This window comes from Lepidochelys olivacea (assembly GCF_965140295.1).
Source record: "Lepidochelys olivacea isolate rLepOli2 genome assembly, chromosome: 2".
Taxonomy (NCBI): domain Eukaryota; kingdom Metazoa; phylum Chordata; order Testudines; family Cheloniidae; genus Lepidochelys; species Lepidochelys olivacea.
This window is the reverse complement of record NC_140412.1, coordinates 142348002-142373280: the sequence shown is the minus strand read 5'-3', so window position 1 is coordinate 142373280 and position 25279 is coordinate 142348002. Positions and strand designations below refer to the sequence as shown.

The 25279-nt window shown below is 40.6% G+C and overlaps 1 protein-coding gene across 1 annotated transcript in view; it reads left to right on the top strand.

Moving 5' to 3' along the window:
- The window catches only part of MARCHF6 (membrane associated ring-CH-type finger 6), a 117505-nt gene extending 105040 nt beyond the window's left edge, over positions 1-12465 (top strand). The window contains exons 23-26 of the mRNA XM_084619554.1: positions 1841-1930; positions 7852-7984; positions 9967-10102; positions 12058-12465. Of these exons, the coding sequence (XP_084475680.1) occupies positions 1841-1930; positions 7852-7984; positions 9967-10102; positions 12058-12151 (453 nt within the window). The 3' untranslated portion in view covers positions 12152-12465. The remainder of the gene's footprint in view (positions 1-1840; positions 1931-7851; positions 7985-9966; positions 10103-12057) is intronic.
- Positions 12466-25279: the final 12814 nt, after the last annotated feature.

Below are 25279 nucleotides of genomic sequence, written 5' to 3'. Positions count from 1 at the left end.
GTACAAAGATTATTACATAAGTGTGTAGGGTGTGAATACAGGGGTGCATTCGGTCATAGGTTTATTTTTGTATAGATCTGTTTCTTTCTCATGCTGTTAGAGAGCTCTGGTGGTTTAAAATTTTATGCAAAGTACACAACACTATGGTGGCACAGCTGATTCAGTGTAAACATTACCTAAGATGACAGGAGAATCTCTTCCATCAGAGTAGGTAATCCACCTCTCTGAGAGGCAGTAGCTAGGTCGACTGAAGAATTCTGGCCTCTGTTTACACCTACCACATGCTCCCTTGAAGAGATAAACTATAAGACACTGTGCGGAGCTCTGGAGGAGGGGGTATTTAAGCTATGGGGGAAGCCTGAGGGGTCAGTACTTGTTCTAGGGTCAAGGCGGGGGGCCTTGTGGTCTAAGCTCTCAGGATGATGTACTAGACAGAGGAGCTGTACCCCGAAAGTATACCTGTGGACCTCAAGACAGTAGCAGTGCCTGGACTCTTAATCCTCTGGAGTCTGAACAAACACCTGCAAAGTCAGTGGTTGGATCACCCATAGCAGTTTGCTGAGGGGCCAAGAGGAGACACTTGTCTGGGGCTGTTTTCAGTCTTCCTAATCTGTAATGAGTCAATCCTAACAGTTCTGTAGCTGTCCATAATGCATTTCAAATAAAATAAGGTATACAAGAACTGAATTTCTAATGTGTAAAGATTTTGAAAGTACCTTTTTTGCTTTTATTATGTGTATAAACAAACAACCCCATTGTTTTTTTTGTTTGCGGGCCACCTTTCAGGAAAGGCATTCCATGATCGATCAGCCTAAAATCTAACCTACACTTAAAATCCCCCTAAAAATCTGTAGTTTGTTTCCTGTGAACCCCCCTAGTTGAGAGCTGCAGCATAGATAAAACACCAACTTTTCAGCTGGGTAGCTTGTCATCTACATATAAAGGGTATTGATTTCTCTCACTCATTTGGGCATGCATCACGTCTGTCTTTGTGAACAGGCAGGATATTTACAGTCTCTGAATTGCTTCAGTACTTGCATATTTCAGTGCCTTCCATTCTCCAAGAACTACAGTTGAACCTGAGTTATGAATACCTCAGGAATGGTGGTTCATAACTGACATTTTTTAACTCTGAACTAAACATTTTGATTCTTTCCGAAGTTTACACCTGAGCATTGACTTAGTACAGCTTTGAAACTTCACTATGCAGAAGAAAAATGCTGCTTTAAACCATCTTAATTTAAATGAAACAAGCACAGAAACAGTTTCCTTACCTTGTCAAATCTTTTTTTAAACTTTCCCTTTATTTTGTAAGTTTGTTTAACACAGTACTGTACTGTTTTCTTTTTTGTGTGTGTCTCTCTCTTGATGCCTGATTGCATACTTCTGGTTCCAAATGAGGTATGTGGTTGACCAGTCAGTTCATAACTCTGAGGTTCTACTGTAGATGTCTTGCAAACCAAAATAAAACTAAATTAGAAATAAAAATCGTAGCAACCTTACCTGTCCAGGTCAGGAGTGTACTGAAAGAGTGTAATGTTTATATTATTTTTTTGTCAATGGTTTAATAACAGCTAGGACTTCTATATATATCTTTCATACATAAATCTCAACGCTTTTTACAAGCACTCAAGCCTTGCAGTGTCCTTCTTTTCTTATGAGTTTGCAACAGAAGCCATCTTCAAACTACTCCACTTTGAAAGTAAAAAAGCAATTTTCTGATGGTTTTAAGTAATTTTGATATTAGAGATTTGCTGTAATAAATCTTTGGCTGGTCAAGACACATTTAGAAAATACTGACCGTTTACTTTTACTGTTATGTTCACTTTTATAAAATTAGGACTGGGCTCTTGGAGTTCTGCATGCCAAAATAATTGCTGCCATAACTCTGATGGGCCCACAGTGGTGGTTGAAAACAGTTATCGAACAGGTAAGAAAGTAACATTTTTTTTCTTTATTAGAGCGCATTAAAATATAAGTTAAGGAAAAAAAGAACAAAAACAAGGAAGGACCTGAACCTAAAATTGGTAACTCCTATTTCAAAAGCCATGTATGTCCACTCCCCACTACATTTGAGTTAACATTATACCATAATTCCTGGTTATGTCCTGCAATGTTTTGCCTCCAAATATTTCTTAACAGTCTTATTTCTTGGTGCTCATTTTTCTCATTAATCATAACTTTTTTTTTTAACACCTGGTCCTTGAGTATCTGCCTTCTGATTTAGATATTACTGGGCACAAAATTTTGTTAACTGGGATTCCAGGCTGTAAATAAAAATTAGCTATGTGGAAAAAAAATTTTGAGAGTAGAGTAGTCTTCAAAAAGTTTTTATTTTTATTTTTTTTTAATATTAGCTAGGAAATTTAAAGTTAAGGTTAAATTCGGAAATTATAATGCATGGAAATACACAATTAAAGTCATTCAATCTTAACTGATTGTCTGCCAGCTGTGCAAACACTGTACATGAAGACTTCTTGCTAAAGGTTCTTGTTTATGACTTTAACTCTGTAATCTACTAAATCTCTTTTATTTGTGTAGTTGGTCTGTGAAGTTGAACTCTGGAGTACATAGCTTAGAATGTACATGCAAATTGCCTGCCGTGCTGTGCCCATGGATATAAACTACCTAATTTGAGGTCAAGTCTTTGAAGTGTAGTTGTAGGCCACATATGGAGTATTGCGTACAGTTTTGGGCCCCCCACTTCAGAAAGGATGTGGACAAATTGGAGAGTCCAGCGGAGGACAACTAAAATGATTAGGGGGCTGGGGCACATGATTTATGAGGAGAGGCTGAGGGAACTGGGCTTATTTAATCTGCAGAAGAAGAGTGAGGGGAAATTTGATAGCAGTCTTCAACTACCTGAAGTGGGGTTCCAAAGAGGATGGAGCTTGGCTGTTCTCAGTGGTGGCAGATGACAGAACAAGGAGCAATGGTCTCAAGTTGCAGTTGGAGACGTCTAGGTTGGATATTAGGAAAAACTTTTTCACTAGGAGGGTGGTGAAACACTGGAATGCGTTACCTAGGGAGGTGGTGGAATCTCCTTCCTTAGAGGTTTTTAAGGCCTGGCTTGACAAAACCCTGGCTGGGATGATTTATTTAGGATTGGTCCTGCTTTGAGCAGGAGGTTAGACTAGATGACCTCCTGAGGTCTCTTCCAACCCTAATTATTCTGATAATCTGTTTAAAAATGTTAAAAATAATACCTGTGAGGTTCTGTGTTTATCTTAATAATCCTAGATCATATCTGTTCAATTTATAAGTAAATAGATGGTCTTTCTAAATGCAAACCCTGGAAAATGAGGGTCAACCTGTATTACTTCTGGCTCACAAATCTGTAGTAGTAATTTTACAGCAGTTCAGTGCAGTAGTGTCTTGCTGTTATAATCAGGATTGGGACCTCATTGAACTGGATGCTGTAGAAACACATAGTAAAGAGACTCTGTATGTCCCAAAAAGATAATCTAAGGTAAAATAATACTCTGTTTGATTAATGGTGGAATAGAATCTTACTTTCTTCCATAGCTGCTGGCTCTGCAGTGTTAACAAGGAATACAAAGTAGTAAACATTTATTTTAGTAAAGTTAAGCAGCTATATGCTTAAAGAGAGTAACTGTTGTACAAGAAAATGCCATTTTTACATAGTCACTTCTCAAAATGGTGTTTTAAGAATTTTGTAGTGCCAGTATCACAGCTATATGTCTCTGCTAAAACTCTGTATGACAGTGCTTTCATTTGAAACAGTGTATTGTTTTTGGTAATTGTCCCAAACATTCTCTCATTTGGTGAAGAGAGGTATATGCTTCGCTTTATGCCATATGGGCCCTATGTAAATGCCAGACAGTCAGAGTATTTTACTCTAGAGACAGGTGTACTTTTGTTTAAGTCTCCCTTACTCTTATTTCAGGTTCAGCTACATCACTTCTCTGTTTTGGAGTCACTAGCAGGGTCATGGTACACTATTTGAGGTTTTCATTGCTCTGTAAAAGGTGACACCAAGTAAAAATGGATTGGGTGACCTTAACTGTATGTTTCCATTCTTTTTAATGTTTTCTCTTTTAAGTGTAACTTATTTTTAAAATTTAGACTTTCTTACGTTTGTGGGGGTTTTGTGTTCTCAATTTTTTTCCTCACACAAGTAATTTCCTGAAGAGTTTTGAAACCCCAATATCTCAGAAATGCTTACCTACATTGCTTGAAGCTTTCTAGAAAAATCCGACCCTGGTAGATGATACTGCGTGCCAACTTTCTTATGGATTAGTCAAGTATTGGCAAGGTTTGGAGTCAAAATCGGTCTTAGAATGGGAGAATCAACCTTAGTATGGAGATACAATAGTAAACTGACCAATCCTAAATATGATTGCACTTTTTCTACTCAGAATATTCAAGTAAGTTCTTTGAAAAAAAAAAACCAAACAAACATAAATGTCCACAAACATCAATTTTGAACACTCAAGTCAGAAAATGGAATAATTGTTCAGAAAATGGAATAATTGTTGTTATACCACTAATAACTCAGGACATAAGATGTCCTGTATTTTTATTGTATGTGTCTGATACATTAAGCTACAGTACAATTTAAAACTGGAATGGAAAATAGAAAAATATTGCATACAGATGTGCATTGTGATAGTCTCCGTTAAAATGAAGTTTTTTTTCCTAACTTTCAAGAGTTTGCAAATATGAAAACTTGATATTACTATTTTAAAGGTATGTCAATAATTTTTAATATGACCTTTTCTTAACTAAAAAGGAGATCAGTAAATAAGAAAGTTAAAGGTTTCCTGAGGCTTACCTTTAGATATGTTACAAGTTGGATCCTAGCAGAATTTTTAAGCTCCACAGGAGAAGAGCTTCTAGTCTATAAAATAGATATAATTAATATCACTACATGTTTTAAGCAATAAATGTGGGTTTATTTCATTTTTTTTCTCATTTCTTATCCATTCCTCTACACTATCCTGCTATAAGAGGAAAGGATATAAACGCCTGAAATTGACTCAATCTCTGGAAACAGGACTAGATGACCAATGAAAGTGAAAATTAATAGAAAAGTGAAAGTTGGCTTCAGATGGATTCTATACCAAATGAACCAAGATTAAGGAGGAAACTTCTCCCCCAAAAAATTGATCTTGAGAACTTTTTATTACATAGACATGAGCAACTAAAGAATATTAAGATAAATAAAATCTTACTGGCCTTACAGAGAAAGCTAAGTGTCACTTGGGAAGAATGAGGTGTCTACATTTACTTATTATTCCTGGGGAAATTCTGCATCAAAAAATTAAAAATGTGCACAATATTTTAAAATTCTGCAAGATTCTGTGTATTTTATTTGGCAAAATAACAAAATATAGTCATGCCCGTTTCAATTATTTTGGCAATTTATTTCAATGTATCTGTCAGCAAATATGTCTGTAACAATACAACAAAAAAGATTCCTTGCTAGGCATATAAATACAGAACTTTGAGTAATTAATTTAAACTACAATACAGAAATGTATTTCCCGCACCCCTCAGAAGCAGTGCAAAGGCTTGGGAGAGTCAGGGATAATGGAGGAGCTGAGGGAGAGGGAAGTAATTGCTGGGAAGGAGCCTGGAAGTGAACTTGGAGGGTGGTTGTGTGTGGGTGGGAGAAGTATGGAGCAGATAATTTAAGGGGGAAGGAATTGTTAGAGAGTTGGGGAGCCTCTCCCAGGCAGACCCTGGCTGACCCTTAGCCTCTCCCATTCAGTCAAGCACATCTGCCCCATCCTGTGTGTCCCTGCACCTCCACTACCCCCTGTGGCCCTGAACCTCACTCAGCCAGGCATAGCTGCCCCTGTCCGGATGTGTCCCTGCACCTCCACTTCCCATCAAGCCAGGCATAACTGCTCCTGTCCCCATGTGTCCCTGCACCCCCACTCTCATTCAGCCCCTGGTTCAGTGTTGTCACCCCACGAGCTCCTATGCCCCTGCCGCACTCTGTCCTCCCACACTGGCCCTTCTGAACCCTAGCTCCGCTCTGTCTGTCCTGGGCCTTCTCATCTGGCCCCATGGGCAGGGTGCTGTGAGGAAAGCAGCCTCTGCCCCCTCCCTCTCTGTGGTTGGCTGCTGTGCCCCATGAGCCAGCTGCCCTCTCTTCTGGTGCCACAAGCTCCTGGTGGGCAGAAGGTGTAATTGTAGTGTGACCCCTCTCACAGCTTCCCTTCACCTCCCCATCAGAGTCAATTATTCAGGGAGGGGGCATGTGAGGGGGACATTAATTCTGCACTTGTATAATGGCGCAGAATGGCCCCAGGGAAAATGTATAGACACTTCTATAGTGTTTATCATGTTTAGTATCTGAGCACTTTTTCAAAACAAAGATCTATCACTTACCTCTGGAAGATGGAACTCTCCTCCTTTTTCTAAACTGCTTTCTTAGTCCTTTCCTACATATGCTCGGGCACCAATTAGTTGCTGACAGTAGTTCCTCCTGGTTCCACTTCAGCTAATTTTGAAAGACGTTTAACTGCTAATATAGACTGGATAAACAATTTTCAATAAGGTAACAAAGTATGAAACAGACTTGTTGGAACCACTTTGGGATTTCTTCCCTTGACTTTTCAGAAGAGCCTATATTTGAGCTTCTGATCATGCTGCCAACACTCACTTGTTCAGTCAGGCTCTTGGTTCAGTGGTGTTTTGGTTTTAGTTTGGAGATTTTGGGGTAACTTTATTTTTTGGTGGGTTGGTTGATTTTATCATAATATTCTTATTACCGTATTTCCTTTCACACCCACTGCATGCAAGTTACTTGTTTTGATTGTACACATGCCTACTGAATGGCATTTTGGTAAAAGTTTACACTACATTACTTTACACTTGTACACCAAGGATATAACTGTAGATTTAAAGGTGAGGAAAAAAACTAATAGTGACTACTGTTTTAGGTATTTAAGTAGGATGAAAGTTAGAATAGAATGAATGGGAGGTAGATTAAGGGTGCTACAGTTCCTTGTTTTTGCAGTTTACACTGCTGACATTTATGGAGTAACTGGAGTATAATAAAACCTATTAGAAAAGGGACCACTAAGGGAGAAACAGAATGTGTTGTATGTTACAGTAGTATGTATATCTGTGGACAAAGAGATGTCTCTGAATTGAGGAGTAATGATAGTGTGTGTGTGTGAGAGAGAAAAATTGTGTATTATTAAAATTAGAAACCTGGACATATTTTAAAGAATGTAAATATGATAAACTTAATGTATAATGAAAAATTACATAAGTATGTATGCTAAATACTTTCATAATTATGGATCAAAATTCATGGACTAAAAATTAAATTAACAGTTGTTAAACACCTGGTTTATTAAAAACCAGTTGCTGAAACATTTTTGTATTTCTGTAACATCACCAGCAGTTACAAAAATAAGTTTTGCTATTGCTGGTATTTTTTCTACAATCATAGCCATTTCTCCAAATGAAAAACAGCCTTTCTTAGGCCTGGTCTACGCTAAAAAGCTAGGTTGACCAAACTATACCACTCAGGGCTGTGAAAAATCCAGACACCTGTGCAGTGTAGTTAAGCCAACCTAACCCTTGGTGTAGACATCACTGGGTTGACGGAAAAATTCTTCCATTGACCTAGTTACTGCCTCTCAGGGAGGTGGATTACAGCTATGTCGCTGTAGCATTTCAAGTGTAGACAAGCGCTAAGTCTGTGATAACTTGTGAAGGTGTCACCAAAGTTATTTAACTAGGTACGTTTAAGGAAAATATTGAAGTACTAACAAAGAAACACTTGAATTATGTAAAACACTTTTATTTACCAAAACCTGTAGCGATTTTCCGATTCACTCTTCCTGATCGTTTTGTCTTTCTTCTTAGGTTTATGCAAATGGAATTCGTAATATCGATTTACATTTTATCATTCGAAAACTGGCAACACCTGTAATCTCTGTTCTGTTACTTTCCCTTTGTATACCTTATATCATAGCTTCTGGTGTTGTTCCTTTGTTAGGTAAGTATAAATTATAGGTATTTGTTTCATTATCTGGCCATTGTGCCTAAGAGGGGCTATGTCTACACTACCACCTCTGTCAGCAAAATTTGTGTCACTCAGGGGTGTGAATATTCCACCTCCGAGTAACATAAATTATGTGGGCATAAGCGCTAGTGTACACAGCACTGTGTTGGCGGGAGACTTCTCTCGCTGACATAGTTGCCAGTGCTCATTGGGCGTGGATTAATAATGTCGACGGGAGAGAGTGGCTACACAAGAGATCTTACAGCAGCACACCTGCATCGCTCTCTAGTGTAGCCTTAGATGTAATAAAGGAAATACAGTATAGCATCAATGTTAACTAGCAAATGTAAATGCTTAAATAGTGATGTCACCATGCATTTTGTTTAATGTCTTTGATACATTGAATATAAATGTTTTAAATGAGATATTAGAGAGACTAGGTGGGTGAGGTGATATCTTTTATTGAACCAACTTCTACAGGGGAGAGAGACAAGCTTTCAAGCTTACACAGAGCTCTTCAGGTCTAGGAAATGTACTCAGTATGTCACAGTTAAATACAAGATAGAATAGATTCATAGATGGTTAGGGTTGGAAGGGACCTCAGGAGGTCATCTAGTCCAACCCCCTGCTTGAAGCAGGACCAATCCCCAATTTTTGCTCCAGATCCCTAAATGATCATTTAGCATAAGTAATTAACACTCCATTTCAGGGGGCCATTCAAGGTGAAGTGGCCAGTTAACATCTCTCCAGTCATTTGAGGGAAGGAGAGCTGGGGGAGGAGGGGGTTAAGTGGGTTTATATATATATCTATATATATATATAGATATAGATATATATAGATATATATAGTTGTACAATCATGGAATCTCAGGGTTGGAAGGGACCTCAGGAGGTCATCTAGTCCAACCCCCTGCTCAAAGCAGGACCAAGCCCCAATTTCTGCCCCAGATCCCTAAATGGCCCCCTTAAGGATTGAACTCACAACCCTGGGTTTAGCAGGCCAATGCCCAAACCCTGGTTGTCAAATATCACTGAGGCCAGACACCTGTTAGTGTTTGTGGACATATGTTCTATCATATTAAAAGCTTATTGAGCTGAGTTAAAGAGTTAATTTTCAGAGAGGGTGCAAAGGGAAGACTAGAGTAGGTGAAACTAATGTATTTTGTTTTGTATTGGTATCAGTACATTAAAGTTGTTAAAATGTTTCTGAATTTGAGTTCTGTTTAAATATGAGTTCCATAGATGTGGACTATTTCCACCAGCTTTCTAGAACAGTAACTAAATTTACTAAGGCACAAATAGATAATTGTGCAAATTTCAGCAGAAACATAAGGAATTCAAAGTTTTGATGGAACATCTGTTTTGGTTACCACTTGTTTGTTGTTAAGCTTTTTATATGTGAGGAAGTTATGGATATAGGGAGTCCAGTAATTGTACCAGTTGGTCATTCACCTCTTACATGAATGTAGGTGAACATCTCATCGTATCTGAAACTATATATATGTCAGTAAGCAAACAGGACTCCTGCTCACTGTTTGGTTTTGCAACTTGAGTTTTCACGATGCTTACAACTTCAGCCCCCAGTGCCCAGTTGTTATGTTGGATCTTTCAAAATTCTGGACATGTTGTTTGCCTGCTCTCCAATAAATGTGTAACATAAATGAGCGTGTACAGGCTAAGTTCACAAACTCATGATTTCAGTTAAATGAGGAAGTGGAGGTAAAACTAGATACTCACTAGCAATAGAACTGACGGTATGCTTGTTTACAAGGGTAGGCAAATTAGTTAATTTTCCTCAGTTATGATTCATTTGATACACAGTATTTAGAAATGCATATTTCATGCTAATATTTAGCCTCACTTGTGGTACTTCCCTAGGGGAGAGGCGGAGAAAACTGCATGTTCTGTTCAATAGTGCTGTTGGATACTGTAAGATGTAATGGATATATGTGGACCTAACTATATATATTTTGCAGGTGTTACTGCTGAAATGCAAAATTTAGTACAGCGCCGAATTTATCCTTTCCTACTCATGGTGGTGGTTTTGATGGGGATCCTGTCCTTCCAGGTCCGCCAGTTCAAGCGCCTTTATGAACATATTAAAAATGACAAGTATGTACACATCACCTGCCCTGCAGCTGGAAATTTTTCTTAAATTGTGACAAGTGAGATCAGACCTCTTTTGAGTTCAGAAATGATGCAACACTGTACACCATGTCATTACTGTGCCACATGACGGAATGGGCACATTCTTCATGCACATCCTTGGCACCAATTATATATAATTAGAAAGGATATTTGTTTTAACGTATTTGGACAAATGATATTTGCTGTGTACTGATTTTTCTCAATGCAACGTGTTGGAGAAATACTGGGGAATTAAACATTGAGCTGAAAAATCTCAATGTGTGTAAGTTCCGAATAAAAGTGAAAGATTCCTTCACAATAAAGTACCTCAATAAAATATTGTTACTAAGGGTCTGGATGGCTAAAGAAACTTGCAATGGATTTCAGGTTACCAGTTCAAATATGGCCTCTGCTGGTATTTGGTAGCAGTGAAAAGTCACTAAAATGTAACCGCTCTTGATGATTTTGGTTCATGAGAACAGCCATACTGGGTCAGATCAGCTGTCCATTAAGACCAGTATTCTGTCTTTTGCTATGGCCAGTGCCTGGTGCTTCAGAGGGAGTTATCAGAACAAGGCAATTCCACGTGATCCATCTCTTGTCGTCCAGTCCCAGCTTGTGGCAGTTGGAGGTTTAAGGACACCTAGAGTGTGGGGTTTTTTTCCCCTAGTAGATGTATGTGCTTTACAAAACGAAACCTAAATGGCTCCCATATTGACGTCATCACTAGAGAAGCCAAAGCCTGGATAAGTGAAATGAGTGAGCAAACATCTCCCCACTAGATGTGGCGCTTACAGCACTGTGGTGACGCACAGTGATAGCGCAGCGTGGGAAAGTACAGCCCCTGCTGCGTTTGTACTGTAAGAAGCAGGCTCTTTTGCCCTACAAGGTTTTCAGTTTGCTACTCTTCCACTTTATGAAAAATTTAGCTACTGTTCTGTACTTGACTGAAGAGCAGAACGCATTTCCTCTCTGTAAGTAACCTTATTCCACATCCTTGTAGAAACGGGGAACTTACGCAATCAGATTTTGAAGTAATTTACAAAATAAAGCATGTGCGTGCAACATTCGTTCTTTAAACTGAACCTTGTTGAATTAAATCATTGATATAGCACAGAACTTCAGCAGGGAACGTGGCTTATGCTGTGTATGTGAAGTAAAATAAGGGCACATGACAAAAGGTGACAGTTTGGAAAAAGGAACATGAGAAAAGACTGAGGAAGAGAATGACAGATTGGTTCCTGAAGAAAGTGGGTTCTGAGGAAAAATTACTGGAAGGGGAGTGCCTTCTGAGCTTGGGGATTATCATTAAAAAAGGCATGAAACCGAGTGCAAAAGGCAAAAAGCAGTAATGTGACAGGATTAAGAAGAATGTAAGGAGCGATTTGGCGGGAGGGCAGTGGTAGAAAGAAATTACATTGTGCCAGGGTCAATAAACTACTGCCTCTCAAGGAGGTGGATTAACTCTGCGGATGGCAGAAGCGCTCTCATCTGTGTAGCATCTCGCTGAAGCAGTACAGTGGCGCAGCTGCATCCTTACTGATGCAACGTTTTAAGTGTAGATCTGCCCTCAGGCAGCTGTTGTGAAGAAGAATTTGAAAATGTAACCCAACTACAAAGGGTAGAAATATTTCTTTAAAATGAAAACTGAGATTCTGAGGTAATCGGGACTTGGGTCCCTAGACACAGACCAGTACTGCCTGTGATTAATCCTGCCCTGCCAAGAAGGTGCAAACTAAGCACCTGAATTTAAGTAAAAGGATGGAAGGAAGCCAGTGAGGAGGTTCAAGTGTGGAATAACAAGCTTGGCTGGAATGACAGGAGGAGATGACATTAGTTGTAGTGCTTTCAATACGCTGGATGGTAGAGGGGTGAGAAAAGTGCATTCATGACATTTTACCATTTTGTTGAATAATGACTGTTTGTCTTTAAAATCCCAGGTACCTTGTTGGACAACGACTTGTGAATTACGAGCGAAAATCTGGTAAACAAAGCACATCACCACCACCACCACCTCAGTCTGCACAAGCATAGAATGGTCACATCAAACACCTCAACCTTTTCTTTGCCTTTACATGTCCTTTTTCACAGACGTCTCTTCAGTCTTTGGACATACTTCCCTATGATCTTCTCAGCAGTGTTTCTATTTGTCGCTTCTCTTGGTAGCATTCAGATAGCAGTTAAGGTTCTGTGTCTTTACCTGCATATTCTGATGTTATCCATGCTGTCTGAGGTCTGTAAATGTGTAAATAGAAGTATCCTGATACCGAAAACCTTGGATTAAAAAGAATGTGCATTGTACATCTTTAAAAAAGTATATTAATTTATTAAATCGAGTTGTCACTTTATTTTGGACTGCTGTTCTGTTGACAAACAATGTGCCACAAATAAATGGTGCAAAGGGGCAAGTCATTTTTATAAAAATTGGAGCATATTTTATGGTGTTCATGACAGTTCTTATTACAGTAATAGTAATACGATTTTCTTGGGCTGGAAGGCCACACTGGGAATATAAAAAGGAAATGACCACCCTTCCAGTCAGCAGTGAAGTGGCTGTGGTAAGAACACAATGAACTATGTAGCTTACTGTCAGTCTTTTTTATTGTTTTGTATAACACCAAAGCAGTTGTACATTTTCTATTGCCTGATTTTTTTTTTTCATGTGTCTGGGTTTGTAATATTGTACAGTTACTGGTAGGTTAGGAAAAATATTTCCTTATTTAGACAGTACTTGTAGGGGCTCAGTGACATTAATTCTTTGGCACTGAAAATCAGGATTTCATGATTCTAAGCACCAAATCAAAATTCAATAGCGCTAAATGGTAGGAGCACTTAAACCTGCCAATTGAGGGGTATGTAAGAAGACTACAGTTCTAATTCTCAGCCAATATTTCCCTGACATATCTAAAGCTCTGCATTTTAAATGATTACAGTAAATTTCCCTACTCAGAAGAAGCTTAGCTGACATGTTTGCACAGGACCATAGTGTAAGAAACATGCTGTGAAATGCTCTTTCACTGAACACCTTGAAAAACTGTTTTTTTTCTTACAACCAAAGCTGCAAATTATACTATAAATGTTATATTAGATCACATACAAATAAAATAAACCTTTACCTTTTCATTTGTAAGGGAGTAACACTAGAAACTTTCAGTGAACATGTACAGAATGTTACCTGTGGAAAACGAAATCCACGTAGTATTAAACAGAGTGAAAGAAAAATGAACTAATTTCTTTGCAAGGATACAGCCAAACGAGAGCCACCAAAATCAAGTTCAACAACTTCTGATATTTTTATATTTAGATAGAATTTTTTTCAGTGGTGATAATGATTTTTTTACGTAGATGTCTTTTAAAGAAAAATACAGAACAATAATACAAAGCTTTAAGTAGAGTTAAATCATGTGCTTAGATGCAGTTATCCATTTCCGGACTGTATGAGGAAAAAAATATATGGAGATTTATTGTGGTAATCAGAAAACTAAAGGAACATGCTTAAATTACTACTCAGCATTCTCCCTGAGCATTGCATATTTAACCATATGTATGTAAAATATAATACGTTGGACATACAAGATGCTGCATCTCTGCCTCTGATTTGACAGTGAAGTTTGAGAGCTGTATTGGTCCAGGATTTTTTTAAACCGAATTAATATCTTGGTATCAGGAGCCTAGATTCCTTGGCAATGTACACAGGCCAAATGCATCTGTGTTAAGCAGTAGGAGGATTGGGCTATCGCTACCAAGAGGTCAACAATTGGTACTTTACATTACTTTATTCTAGTCATTTTGAACTATAATATGTGAGCACTTTGGAGTGATTCTTAGAGAATGTCCAGTAAAATGAAGTAATGGAAAAAAGGCCTAAACATTTTCACTATCCATGTCAATTTAAAGTTAAATTGAGTATTCACATCCCAAATATTTTTGACATGCAAATGTTTTACATTTGAATATGTATAGTGGTGTACTTTCTGTAAGATAAATATTTTTCAAAAAGATGAAATTTACTGGTAACGCTTTGAGTTCCACCAAGATTTGATCCGGGACGTAGTCTTTGGTAAACAATTCCAAACAGTCTTACCACTCACATATTGCCAGCACTGCTGTGCTTCTTCATGTAGCATTTTCAATAGTGCACTCTTGTAATTTGTGTTTTTTATCCAGATAAACTGGTGTTCAAGAAATATTAAAGTTTATTAAGAAAAAGCCTTTGTGCTTTGTTTCTTATTACTGTTTGTTTTTAAAAATCATAATACAAACCAAATCTGCATTTGGGTCAGTTAGGTAAACTTATTAAATATTTTGCACTAAAGATAGACGTAAGATTACATGAGTTATGTTTGCTTTTCTTAATGAAAATAAGTTGCACTATTTTACAGATATTTAAGGGAAGTGAAGTTTGTTGCTGTATCTGGCCACTATAAACCTCCAAAAGTCTTTTTATCTCAAGATATTATTTTATTCTGAGTATATTTTACACATTTGTCCCACACAACCTTCACTGTCTTTCCTGAGACACACAGAGTTGAGAAGAAAATATAAGGCAGCTTTTGTTTTAAGGTTTAATACTCTAGTTAAATAATACTCTGGATTATTGTCCTGTGTGATAAGATTCAACGATAAAGGCTTTATTATGGCAGTTAATTCTTCACCATTGTTAGGGGCTGAGAGACTCTGCACCAGTGGCATCTGTGTCTGAAGCAAAATATCTCCAGGGATGCTGGAGCAGCACATAGTGCAGTGGACACTGCTATGCTCTTTGGAAAAGTGCAGTGTGCACTTCCCGTGTCAGTAAGTGCTTTAGTCTGAGGACTGGTGTGGAAGGGGTGAAGCCATTGCCCCACTTAATCAATCAGCTCCCTTTTTGTGTGGCCATCACTACTGGTGGCATTAGATATTTCCGGTCTGTGCACCAAGGGATTGCGAGGGTGGAATTGTAGACACCCTTGCACACCAAATAGGGCTAATCACAGCCTGAAGGTTTTAATCAAAGGGGGTTTATTTTTCTGAAACGAAGTTCGCTAATTGTTTCCTGCTGAGGAATTGTCTTAATCAGTTTATACTATTTACTTGAATTTTAACTATGTAGCTAGTAAACGTTTATATTACTTTAAATTAAACATATTAAGTACAAATTAAAGGGAAACTGTATTGTAATAAAATATTACCAGTGCCCTTAAAGGGAGTAAACTGTTAGTTAAAACTTTGCATCTCTCTGCTGGGTCCCCTTCACATCAAACAGACTGCTTATCTTCACTTTCAAGGCCCTTCAGAGCAGTGGTTCTCAAAGCTGGTCCACTGCTTGTTTGGGGAAAGCCCTGGCGGGCCGGACCGGTTTGTTTACCTGCCGTGTCTGCAGGTTTGGCCGATCGTGGCTCCCACTGGCCGCGGTTTCGCCACTCAGGCAAAACGCTGCAGGAAGTGGCGCAGGCCAAGGGACGTGCTGGCTGCCCTTCCCGCAGCCCCCATTAGCCTGGAGCGGCGATCGGCCAAACCTGCGGACGTGGCAGGCAAACAAACCGGTCTGGCCCACCAGGGGCTTTCCCTGAACAAGTGGCGGACTGGCTTTGAGAACCACTGCTTTAGAGTATGTCTATGTTGCATTTAAAAACCTGCAGACTTGGGCTTGCAGGGCTCAGTCTAAGGAGCTGTTTAATTGCAGTGTAGACATCTGGGTTTGGGCTGCAGCCTGGGCTGTAGGACCCTACAGCCCAAGCCGGAATGTCTACACAGCACTTAGCAGCCCTGCAGCCCAAGTCAGCTGGCGCAGGCCAGCCATAGGTGTCTAACTGCAGTGTAGTTACAGCCTATCCCCACCCTACCTATTGTCTCATTTCACTGTTGAAATGTTGATTCCCATCTCCGATCAACCAGTAAGGCCAATTTCCATTGCCCACTTGTTAAGTTTTCAAGCAAGCGCCTTTGTACTTTCTCCCATGCTGCCCTGCACACTTGGGAGATGCTCCATGTAAACAGCCACAAAGCTATCTCATTATCCTCCTTTAAATCCCTCCTGAAAGTTCTGCTTTGCCCTGATGCCTACAAAACACTTAACTTGGTGCACTGAGCCCACTGCCTAACATGCTGACCATTGCTGTCTTGTTGTTTCCTTGCATGCCCTGTCTGTATCCATTTGTTGTCTTTTATCTTCGACTTAGCTTGTAAGCTCTTTGGGTAGGAACCATCTTTGTTTTCTGTTTATATAGTGTCTAACACAGTGGGGTCCTGGTCCATGAGTAGGGTTTGTAGGCACTACAGTAATACGAATAATACATTTACATATTATTTATATATATAAATATATATAAAATCAAACAGGCAGGCACCTACATAGACTGATAATGCAGATTAGGAAATATATCTCCAGACTGAAACAAATGGGGAAATTGGAGCTTTTTCAAAATGGGGAGGTAAGTTTGATTTCATTTTTTTAAATTAGTTAACTTTACAGTACTTGTTAAATTAAAACTCAAAACCCCCCACCTGGTAAATTCTTACATCTTACATTTTCAAAAGTTTTGGTAAATTCTGACATCTGATTCATTCTAATGTGGAGATACATTTCCTGTGTCAAAGGAGGATATTGATATAATAGGCATCAGAGAAACCTGGTGGAGTGAGGACAATCAATGGAACACAATCATTCTGGGGTACAAAATATATCAGAAGGACAGAACAGGTTGGGCGGGGGGAGTGGCACTATATGTGAAAGAAAATGTAGAATCAAATGAAATAAAAATCTTAAATGAATCCACATGTTCCGTAGAATCTCTATGGATAGTAATTCCATGCTCTTATAAGAATAGAACCGTAGGGATCTATTATCGACCATCTGACCAGGACAGTGATTGTAATGATGAAATGCTAAGGGAGATTAGAGAGACTATCAAAATAAAAAACTCAGTAATAGTGTGGGATTTCAATTATCCCCATATTGACTGGGTACGTATCACCTCAGGACGAAATGCAGAGACAAAATTTCTCCATACTTTACATGACTGCTTCTTGGAGCAGCTGGTACAGGAACCCACAAGGGGAGAGGCAACTCTCGATCTAATCCTGAGTGGAGCGCAGGATCTGGTGCAAGAGGTAACTATAACAGCACCGCTTGGAAATAGTGACCATAATAAAATAACATTTCACATTCCTGTGGTGGGAAGAACACATCAACAGCCCAACACTGGCATTTAATTTCAGGAAGGAGAACTATGCAAAAATGAAGGGGTTAGTTAAACAGAAATGAAAGGGTACGGTGACTAGAGTGAAATCCCTGCAAGCTGCATAGACACTTTTCAAAGACACCATAATAGAGGCTCAACTTAAATGTATACCCCAAATTAAAAAACACAGTAAAAACTAAAAAAGAGCCACCGTGGTTTAACAACCTTGTAAAAGAAGCAGTGAGAGATAAAAAGGCATCTTTTAAAAAGTGGTAGTCAAATCCTAGTGAGGTAAATAGAAAGGAGCAGAAACACTGCCAAATTAAATGTAAAAATGTAATAAGAAAAGCCAAAAAGGAGTTTGAAGAACAGCTAGTGAAAAACTCAAAAGGTAATAATGTTTTTTAAGTACATCAGAAGCAGGAAGTCTACTAAACAACCAGTGGGGCCCCTGGATGATCAAGATACAAAAGGAGCACTTAAAGACGATAAAGTCATTGTGGAGAAACTAAATGAATTCTTTGCTTCAGTCTTTGTGGCTGAGGATGTTAGGGAGATTCCCAAACCTGAGCCATCTTTTGTAGGTGACAAAGCTGAGGAATTGTCACAGATTGAAGTGTCACTAAAGGAGGTTTTGGAATTAATTGAGAAACTTAACAGTAACAAGTCACCGGGACCAGATGGCATTCACCCAAGAGTTCTGAAAGAACTCACACGTGAAATTGCAGAACTGTTAACTATGGTTTGTAACCTGTCCTTTAAATCAGCTACGGTACCCAATAACTGGAAGATAGCTGATGTAATGCCAATATTTAAGAAGGGCTCTAGAGGTGATCCCGGCAATTACAGATCGGTAAGTTTAACATCAGTACTGGGCAAATTAGTTGAAACAATAGTAAAGAATAAAATTGTCGGACATGAAGAACATAAATTGTTGCGCAAAAGTCAGCATGGTTTCTGTAAAGGGAAATCATGTCTTACTAATCTATTAGAGTTCTTTGAAGGGGTTAACAAACGTGGAGAAGGGGGATCTAGTGGACATAGTATATTTAGATTTCCAGAAAACCTCTGACAAGGTCCCTCACCAAAGGCTCTTACATAAATTAAGTTGCTATGGGATAAGAGGAAAGATCCTTTCATGGATTGAGAACTGGTTAAAAGACAGGAACAAAGGGTAGGAATAAATGGTAAATTTTCAGAATGGAAAGGGGTAACTAGTGGTGTTCCCCAGGGTCAGTCCTAGGACCAATCCTATTCAACTTATTCATAAATGATCTGGAGAAAGGGGTAATAAACAGTGAGGTGGCAAAGTTTGCAGATGAAACTAAACTGCTCAAGATAGTTAAGACCAAAGCAGACTGTGAAGAACTTCAAAAAGATCTCACAAAACTAAGTGATTGGGCAACAAAATAGCAAATGAAATTTAATGTGGATAAATATATAGTAATGCACATTGGAAAAAATAACCCCAACTATACATACAATATGATGGGGGCTAAGTTAGCTACAACTAATTAGGAGAAAGATCTCTGAGTCATCGTAGATAGTTCTCTGAAGACGTCCACGCAGTTTGCAGCGGCAGTGAAAGAAGCAAACGGAATGTTAGGAATCATTAAAAAAGGGATAGAGAATAAGACAGAGAATATCTTATTGCCCTTATATAAATCCATATCTCAAAAAAGATATACTGGCATTAGAAAAGGGCAACTAAAATTATTAGGGGTTTGGAATGGGTCCCGTATGAGGAGAGATTAAAGAGGCTAGAACTTTTCAGCTTGGAAGAGAGGAGACTAAGGGGGGATATGATAGAGGTCTATAAAATCATGAGTGGTGTGGAGAAAGTGAACAAGGAAAAGTTATTTACTTGTTCCCATAATATAAGCTACCTAACATCAACCTGTGGAACTCCTTGCCTGTGGAGGTTCTGAAGGCTAGGACTATGACAGCGTTTAAAAGAGAACTGGATAAATTCATGGAGGTTAAGTCCATTAATGGCAATTTGCCAGGATGGGAAAGGAATGGTGTCCCTAGCCTCTGTTTGTCAGAGGGTGGAGATGGATGGCAGGAGAGAGATCACTTGATCATTACCTGTTAGGTTTACTCTCTCTGGGGCACCTGGCATTGGCCACTGTCAGTAGACAGGATACTGGGCTGGATGGACCTTTGGTATGACCCAGTATGGCCATTCTTGTGTTCTGTCTGAACTTACTACAAAGGAATCTAGTCATCTTACACTGAGAAATGATTTAGCATGAAAGGAGTGTCACTGAAATAGTGACAGGTGTTTCTATCAAATGGGGTAATTCTGGAATAAAGTGATTTTTATTCTGGAGTAGGTCCACTTGGGGAGCTCTGTTAGGGGGCTTATTCCTTCACCCACTCACTTCCCTGATCCTTCTCGCATGAACAGAGAGCAACAATACCCGAAGTCCAAAGGTGCAAACAATTCGATGTTTATTCGGGTGAACTTTCATCAAGCATGATTCCAGTTTCCTTCCTTAGTATCCTCCTTCCCAGCTCTGATACTACAGAGCCTTACACCTGTGTCCCTGTTCCCATTCCTGCCCTTAGCTAAACATGATTCCAATTTCCTTACCCCCATTCCCTGTTCCCATTTCCCCCACCCCTCTACTTCCTGATTGACTGCAGACTATATAGTAAAACTTGAGTTCCGCTTAGCTATACCTTAACCAATCATGTTCCTGATATTTAACTAACCAATCCTAACATATTGTAACATGATTATGTAACCAATTATATCCCACCACCTTAATTAGTTTACACCCAGCAAAATTAATTATACAGCAGACAGGAACAATCACAGAACCAGACAGAGATTATACAGACAAACAACAGCAAAGTGGGAACTACAATGACAAAACAATACAGAAGTGAGGATTTCACATCCCAGCTATTGATAAGTGAGTTCTTGCCAGACAGGATACTAACAAGCTAAGTTTCCTTTTACATTTTCTAGGCACTTCCCTTTCTCTGGACGCAATAGGCATTATCAGGACAGGATTGTATTCCTAACAGCGCAATAACACCTTATTTCAATGTGACCAGTTTGGAATGTGAGGAGGTGACCGTTCACTTCCCAGCTTATGGCTGCCTCTGCTGCTTAGCCAAAGGCCTTAGCCTAAGAACTGGGCCTCAGACTGTCACAGTAAGAGAAGGATCTTACACTGGCAGACAGTGATTTTGATTCTTTCTTTTATACCTCTATAACTAGCCAAGTGATAAGAATACATCTAAATTCTTAGAGTACAGGCCTTTACAGACAGACCTGAATATCTACATCCTAACAAGCTCTTCCACAATAGCTATGCCAGTTAACTTCCCCATGTAGACAAGATATAAATGCTGTTATCACCCCTTTGCTGAACTATAGCAAATGTCAAGACCTTGCCATTTGATTTCCTGTTAGAAGAGAAATCAGTGAGATGGATTCCATACTTATTTTAGGGTATGTCTGTGCTAGAAATGTAAGTTGACCTAATATAAATAATTACTGCAGTGGTGCATCTCTACACTACCCTCGTTGGGTTGCTGGTGCGCGTCCTCACCAAGAGTGCTTCCACGGACCTAAGAAGGGCAATGTGGGGAGCTGAGAGCCTGATCTCAGCTCCATTGGCAGTTCCCTGCTGGGAGCCCAGCTGCCCTTCTCCTCCCCGCTTCCGCCCCCATTCCCTGTCAGGAGCAGGGGAAGCCACCTGGGGCTTCTCTCCTCCCCATTCCCCGCTGGGAGAAGCCACCTGGGATTTCTGGCCCCCCAGGAACAGGGTTCACCTGCCCCTGCTTCTCTGCCGGAAACTGACAAAGCTGCCTGGCCCCAGCTCCTGCTGTGAAATTGACAAGAGCCAACAGCTCATGTAAGGAAGGCAGTATCTTGTGGAGGTGGAGTTACATCGGTGTAGTAGGGCACTTACATAGGCGGGAAGAAGGCTGTAGTGTAAACACTGATGTAATTAGGTTGACAAAGCAGTTTATGTCAACCTGTGTAGTGTAGACCAGCTCCTAGTTACACTAGTTTTATTTATACTGTGACCACTTCTGTTCACAAACTGGTGTACAAACAGCATTAATGAAATTCTGTCTTTCTAGACCTTAGCAAAAACAAATACCCAGTTTCCAAGGAGCAACTCTGCTGTAAGAATTTATTCAAATTAGAGGGACAAGGCAGACAGCAAACTCCCCTACTACTTGCAACAGTTCCCCCTCCCCCACCCCAAAAAAAGAAGAAAAAGAAATGACCACCAAAAGCATTTTATTCTTAGTATAAATATCTATTCTAGGGCGTTTGCTGGTATAGAAATATCATAAATCACATCCATAACTGCCAGTACGCCCAGAAACTGCCAGTACGCCCAGAAGTTTCTAATCTAGATCTGGCCTTACTCTGGTTTAAAGTGGTTTAGTTTCATTTTTGGGAGGGGTTAGCTTAGACTCCTTCTAAAGTGAAACAAGCTTAACCAAAAAAAGGCATTCCAACTGGAGTAAGTGTCCATAGGGGAAGTTCTACCAGTGTATAACTCTATCCATTTAAATTCACCCTACCGTCTACTGGTATAATTTCTCTGTTTAGAATCTGAGGCCTTGTCTGACTTCCAGTACTACAGTGGTTCGCCTCCCAGTTGCTCATGCCCTTTCCTGCTCTCCACCCCTTCCTCTTGTTAAACTCTTAATCATTTTTGCATCAGTTGTATGCTTTTGCTTAGTAGTTTACCCAATATCCTTTGTAAATGCCCGTCAGTACTCATCCTAGAGCTGCACTCTCTGGGGTCAGTTCTACAGTCCAAATTTTGGTCAACACAAGTTACATCAGCATAAAGCGACTGCAGTCGGTATATTGCTCATGTGTGTCCATACTTGACTGCTTGTGTTGGCACTACATGTACTCACCAGGTGTGTGTGTTGATGCAGAGTGTGGTGCACCATCTAGAACAATGTCTTTTGGGAAATGTTTGCAATTCATGGTGAAGCCCAAACGAGTCATGCAAGGGTGACTGGGAACAAGGGGTCAAGTTCAGTCATGCAACTTTCTCCATCCCATAATGCCATCTCTAGCCCCTAATTTTTCCACCTTTTTTTAAAAATCCCACAAGCCCATGTGGCACTTTTCACTGTCTACCATCTATGACAGAAGTATGGAGCCCCAGAGCTCTGCATTATTTTCAAGAATGCTACAAACATGGGACAAACAATCCACTGGAATTTGCAGAGCCACAGGAAGAACCACAACATTGGGAGGCATGATTGTTTCTCTGAGGACAGACTGCTGAAGGACATAGTGAAATGAATTCAAGGTTGGGGTGGTGCTTGTGAAGCACCTGCAAACAGTGGAACACTGCTTCTGGCCCAAGAAACAAAGCACTGACCTGTGGGATCACGTTAATGCAGGTTTGGGACGATGAGCAGTGGCTGCAGAACGTTCAGATCCAATAGGCCATATTCCGGGATCTGTTTGCCAAGCTTACCCCAGCCTTCCAGTGCATGGACACCAGAATGAGAGCTGCACTGATGGTTGAGAAAGTGAGTGGGGATTGTACCGTGGAAGCTCACAGTGCCAGATTGTTTGTGGTCAGTGGGTAATTATTTTGGAATTTGAAAATCGACAGTGGGAACCATTGTCATGAAAGTGTGCATGGCAATTAATCGTCTCCTGCTATGCAGGACTGTGATTTTTGACAACATGCAGGATGTATTAGATGGATTTGCAACAGAGTTCCTGAACTGCAGAGGGGTGACAGCCTAAGTTTCCTCTAAGCTGTGCGGCTATGCAGCAGCCTAAGGGCCGTGCAGGCTCTCAGGGCTGAGGCAGGGAAAGGTGCCTCTCCCCAAGCCCTGGACCTGCTGCGACGCCCCTCCCCAAGCCCTGGACCTCCTGTGGCTGGTGGACAGGCACCCCTCCCCCGACCCAGGCCAGCCCTGAATCTGTCACGGCCAGAGGACAGGCGCCTCTCTCCTGGCACAGCCTGGACCTGCTGCAGCTGGGGGACAGGTGCCTCTCCCCCCAAACCCAGGTGTTGCTGTGGGGAGAGAGAGTTGTGGGTGAGTTCTCTCTCCCCATTGTAGCCCCCGAGAGCCCCACTGTACTCAAAACCCTTCAGTCCCACTCCAGAACCTATGCCCCCAGCCAGAGCCCTCAACCCTCCCCCCCACACACCCCAACCCTCTGCCTGAGCCTTGAATCCCTCATTTCTGGCCCCACCCCAGAGCCTGCACCCCTAGCCAGAGCCCTCATCTCCCCACACCCTAGCCTTCTGCCCCAGCCCTGAGCCCCTCATGCCCAGCCTCACCCCAGAGCCCACACCCCCAGTCAGAACCCTAACCCCCACACACACACACCTCAATCCTCTGCCCCAGTCCTGAGCTCCCTCCCACACTCCGAACCTCTCGGCCCCACCTCACCACATGAATTTTGTTATGTGCACCAATATGGAGGTGACGTGTGAAGTGTAATATTCCTAAATACATCATCTCCATATTGGTGCACATAACAAAATTAATTCCGCACGTGTGGGAAAAATTAGAGGGAACACTGGACAGCACGCATATCCTTATTTTGGCACCAGCCCACCTTCCCACAGAGTACATCAATAGAAAGGACTACTTTTCTATGATTATGCAAATGTCAGTGAATCACTGGAGATGCTTCACTGACATCAGTGTTTCAAGGAAGGTGCATGAGAACTGTTCAGAAGGCTGCAAACAGGGACATTCTTTCCCAACCAGCAGATTGCCATTGGTGACGGTGAAATGCCAATAGTGATCCTGGGGTATCCAGCCTACCTTTGGCTCATGAAGCCCTACACTGGCCACCTTGACAGTATCAAAGAAAAATTCAACCACCAGCTCAGCAGGTGGATAGTGATAATTGGATGTGGTTTTTTTATCATAAACTGAAGGATAATGGTAGTTGTTACTCATAGGATTGGATCTCAGTGAGAAAAATATCCTAATGGTTATAGTTGCCTGTTGTGTCCTGCATATATCTGGGAGGCAAAGTTGCTGCCAGGGTGGAGATGGAGTGGTTAACTTCTGTGTTTGACCAGCCAGAAACGAAGGCCGTTAGAAGAGCTCAACACAGCAGTGGGCTGAGGGAGGCTTTGGAAGAGCACTTTAATGATAAGCAGCAAAAATGTGGTATGAAGGACTGTGGTTTACCTGGCCCTGAAGTTTGAGCGCTGTTAGGAATTGTCATGTTTGGTGTATATTGAGGAATATTACACTTTTAATAAACCTATGACTTATGCAATACGGTACATTTATAATTATTACTTTTTCACTAAACCTGTGAGTGCTGTGGGCTTGTTCCGTTACAAGTAGAGTGAGCACTTTGAGCAGTGCTATGCATTCGGCTGTATATGTTGGGAAGTAAAAAATAATTTATTTCCCCAAAAATAGAAAATTAAGTATCAAAAACATTGCCAAAATGTGCAATTAAAGAAATACTTCTAAAATAAATTAATGGACCTTAGAAAAAAATCCCTGTCCATTTCAGCTACACATACATGAAGCTGTGGTTATCCTTCATGTCCCCCACCGTGGAGTGGAGGGATGTGGTCCCTGATGCCAACTGGAATGTTTGAGGGGGGCGGCAGGGGAGGGGCGAGGAGCTGCTAAAATGAAATGCTCCAGTGTCTGCAAAAGGAGGCAAGCCCATGAATGTTGGCCCTATAGGCAGGGAGGACACCATGAGGTAGCATATGCCCCACAGAAACATTTCCGCTACCCCACCTGACTGGAGTGGTAGAATAGCGGCAGAGGTGGTTTGTTCCCTTACTATGATGTGTGAGCTGTGACTGTGGAAGTGATTAGTGAAATACATGCAGGTAGTTCCTTACCTCAGAGAGCCGGGAGATTGCTGCTGAAATGCACAGCCTACAGGACACATACCAGCAGAAGTGAGTGTCAGACAGATGACCATCCTGTGTCCCTGCTTGTTTTGGGAATATTGCTTTGGATTGCAATTCAGACAGACAGACGCATGCACACT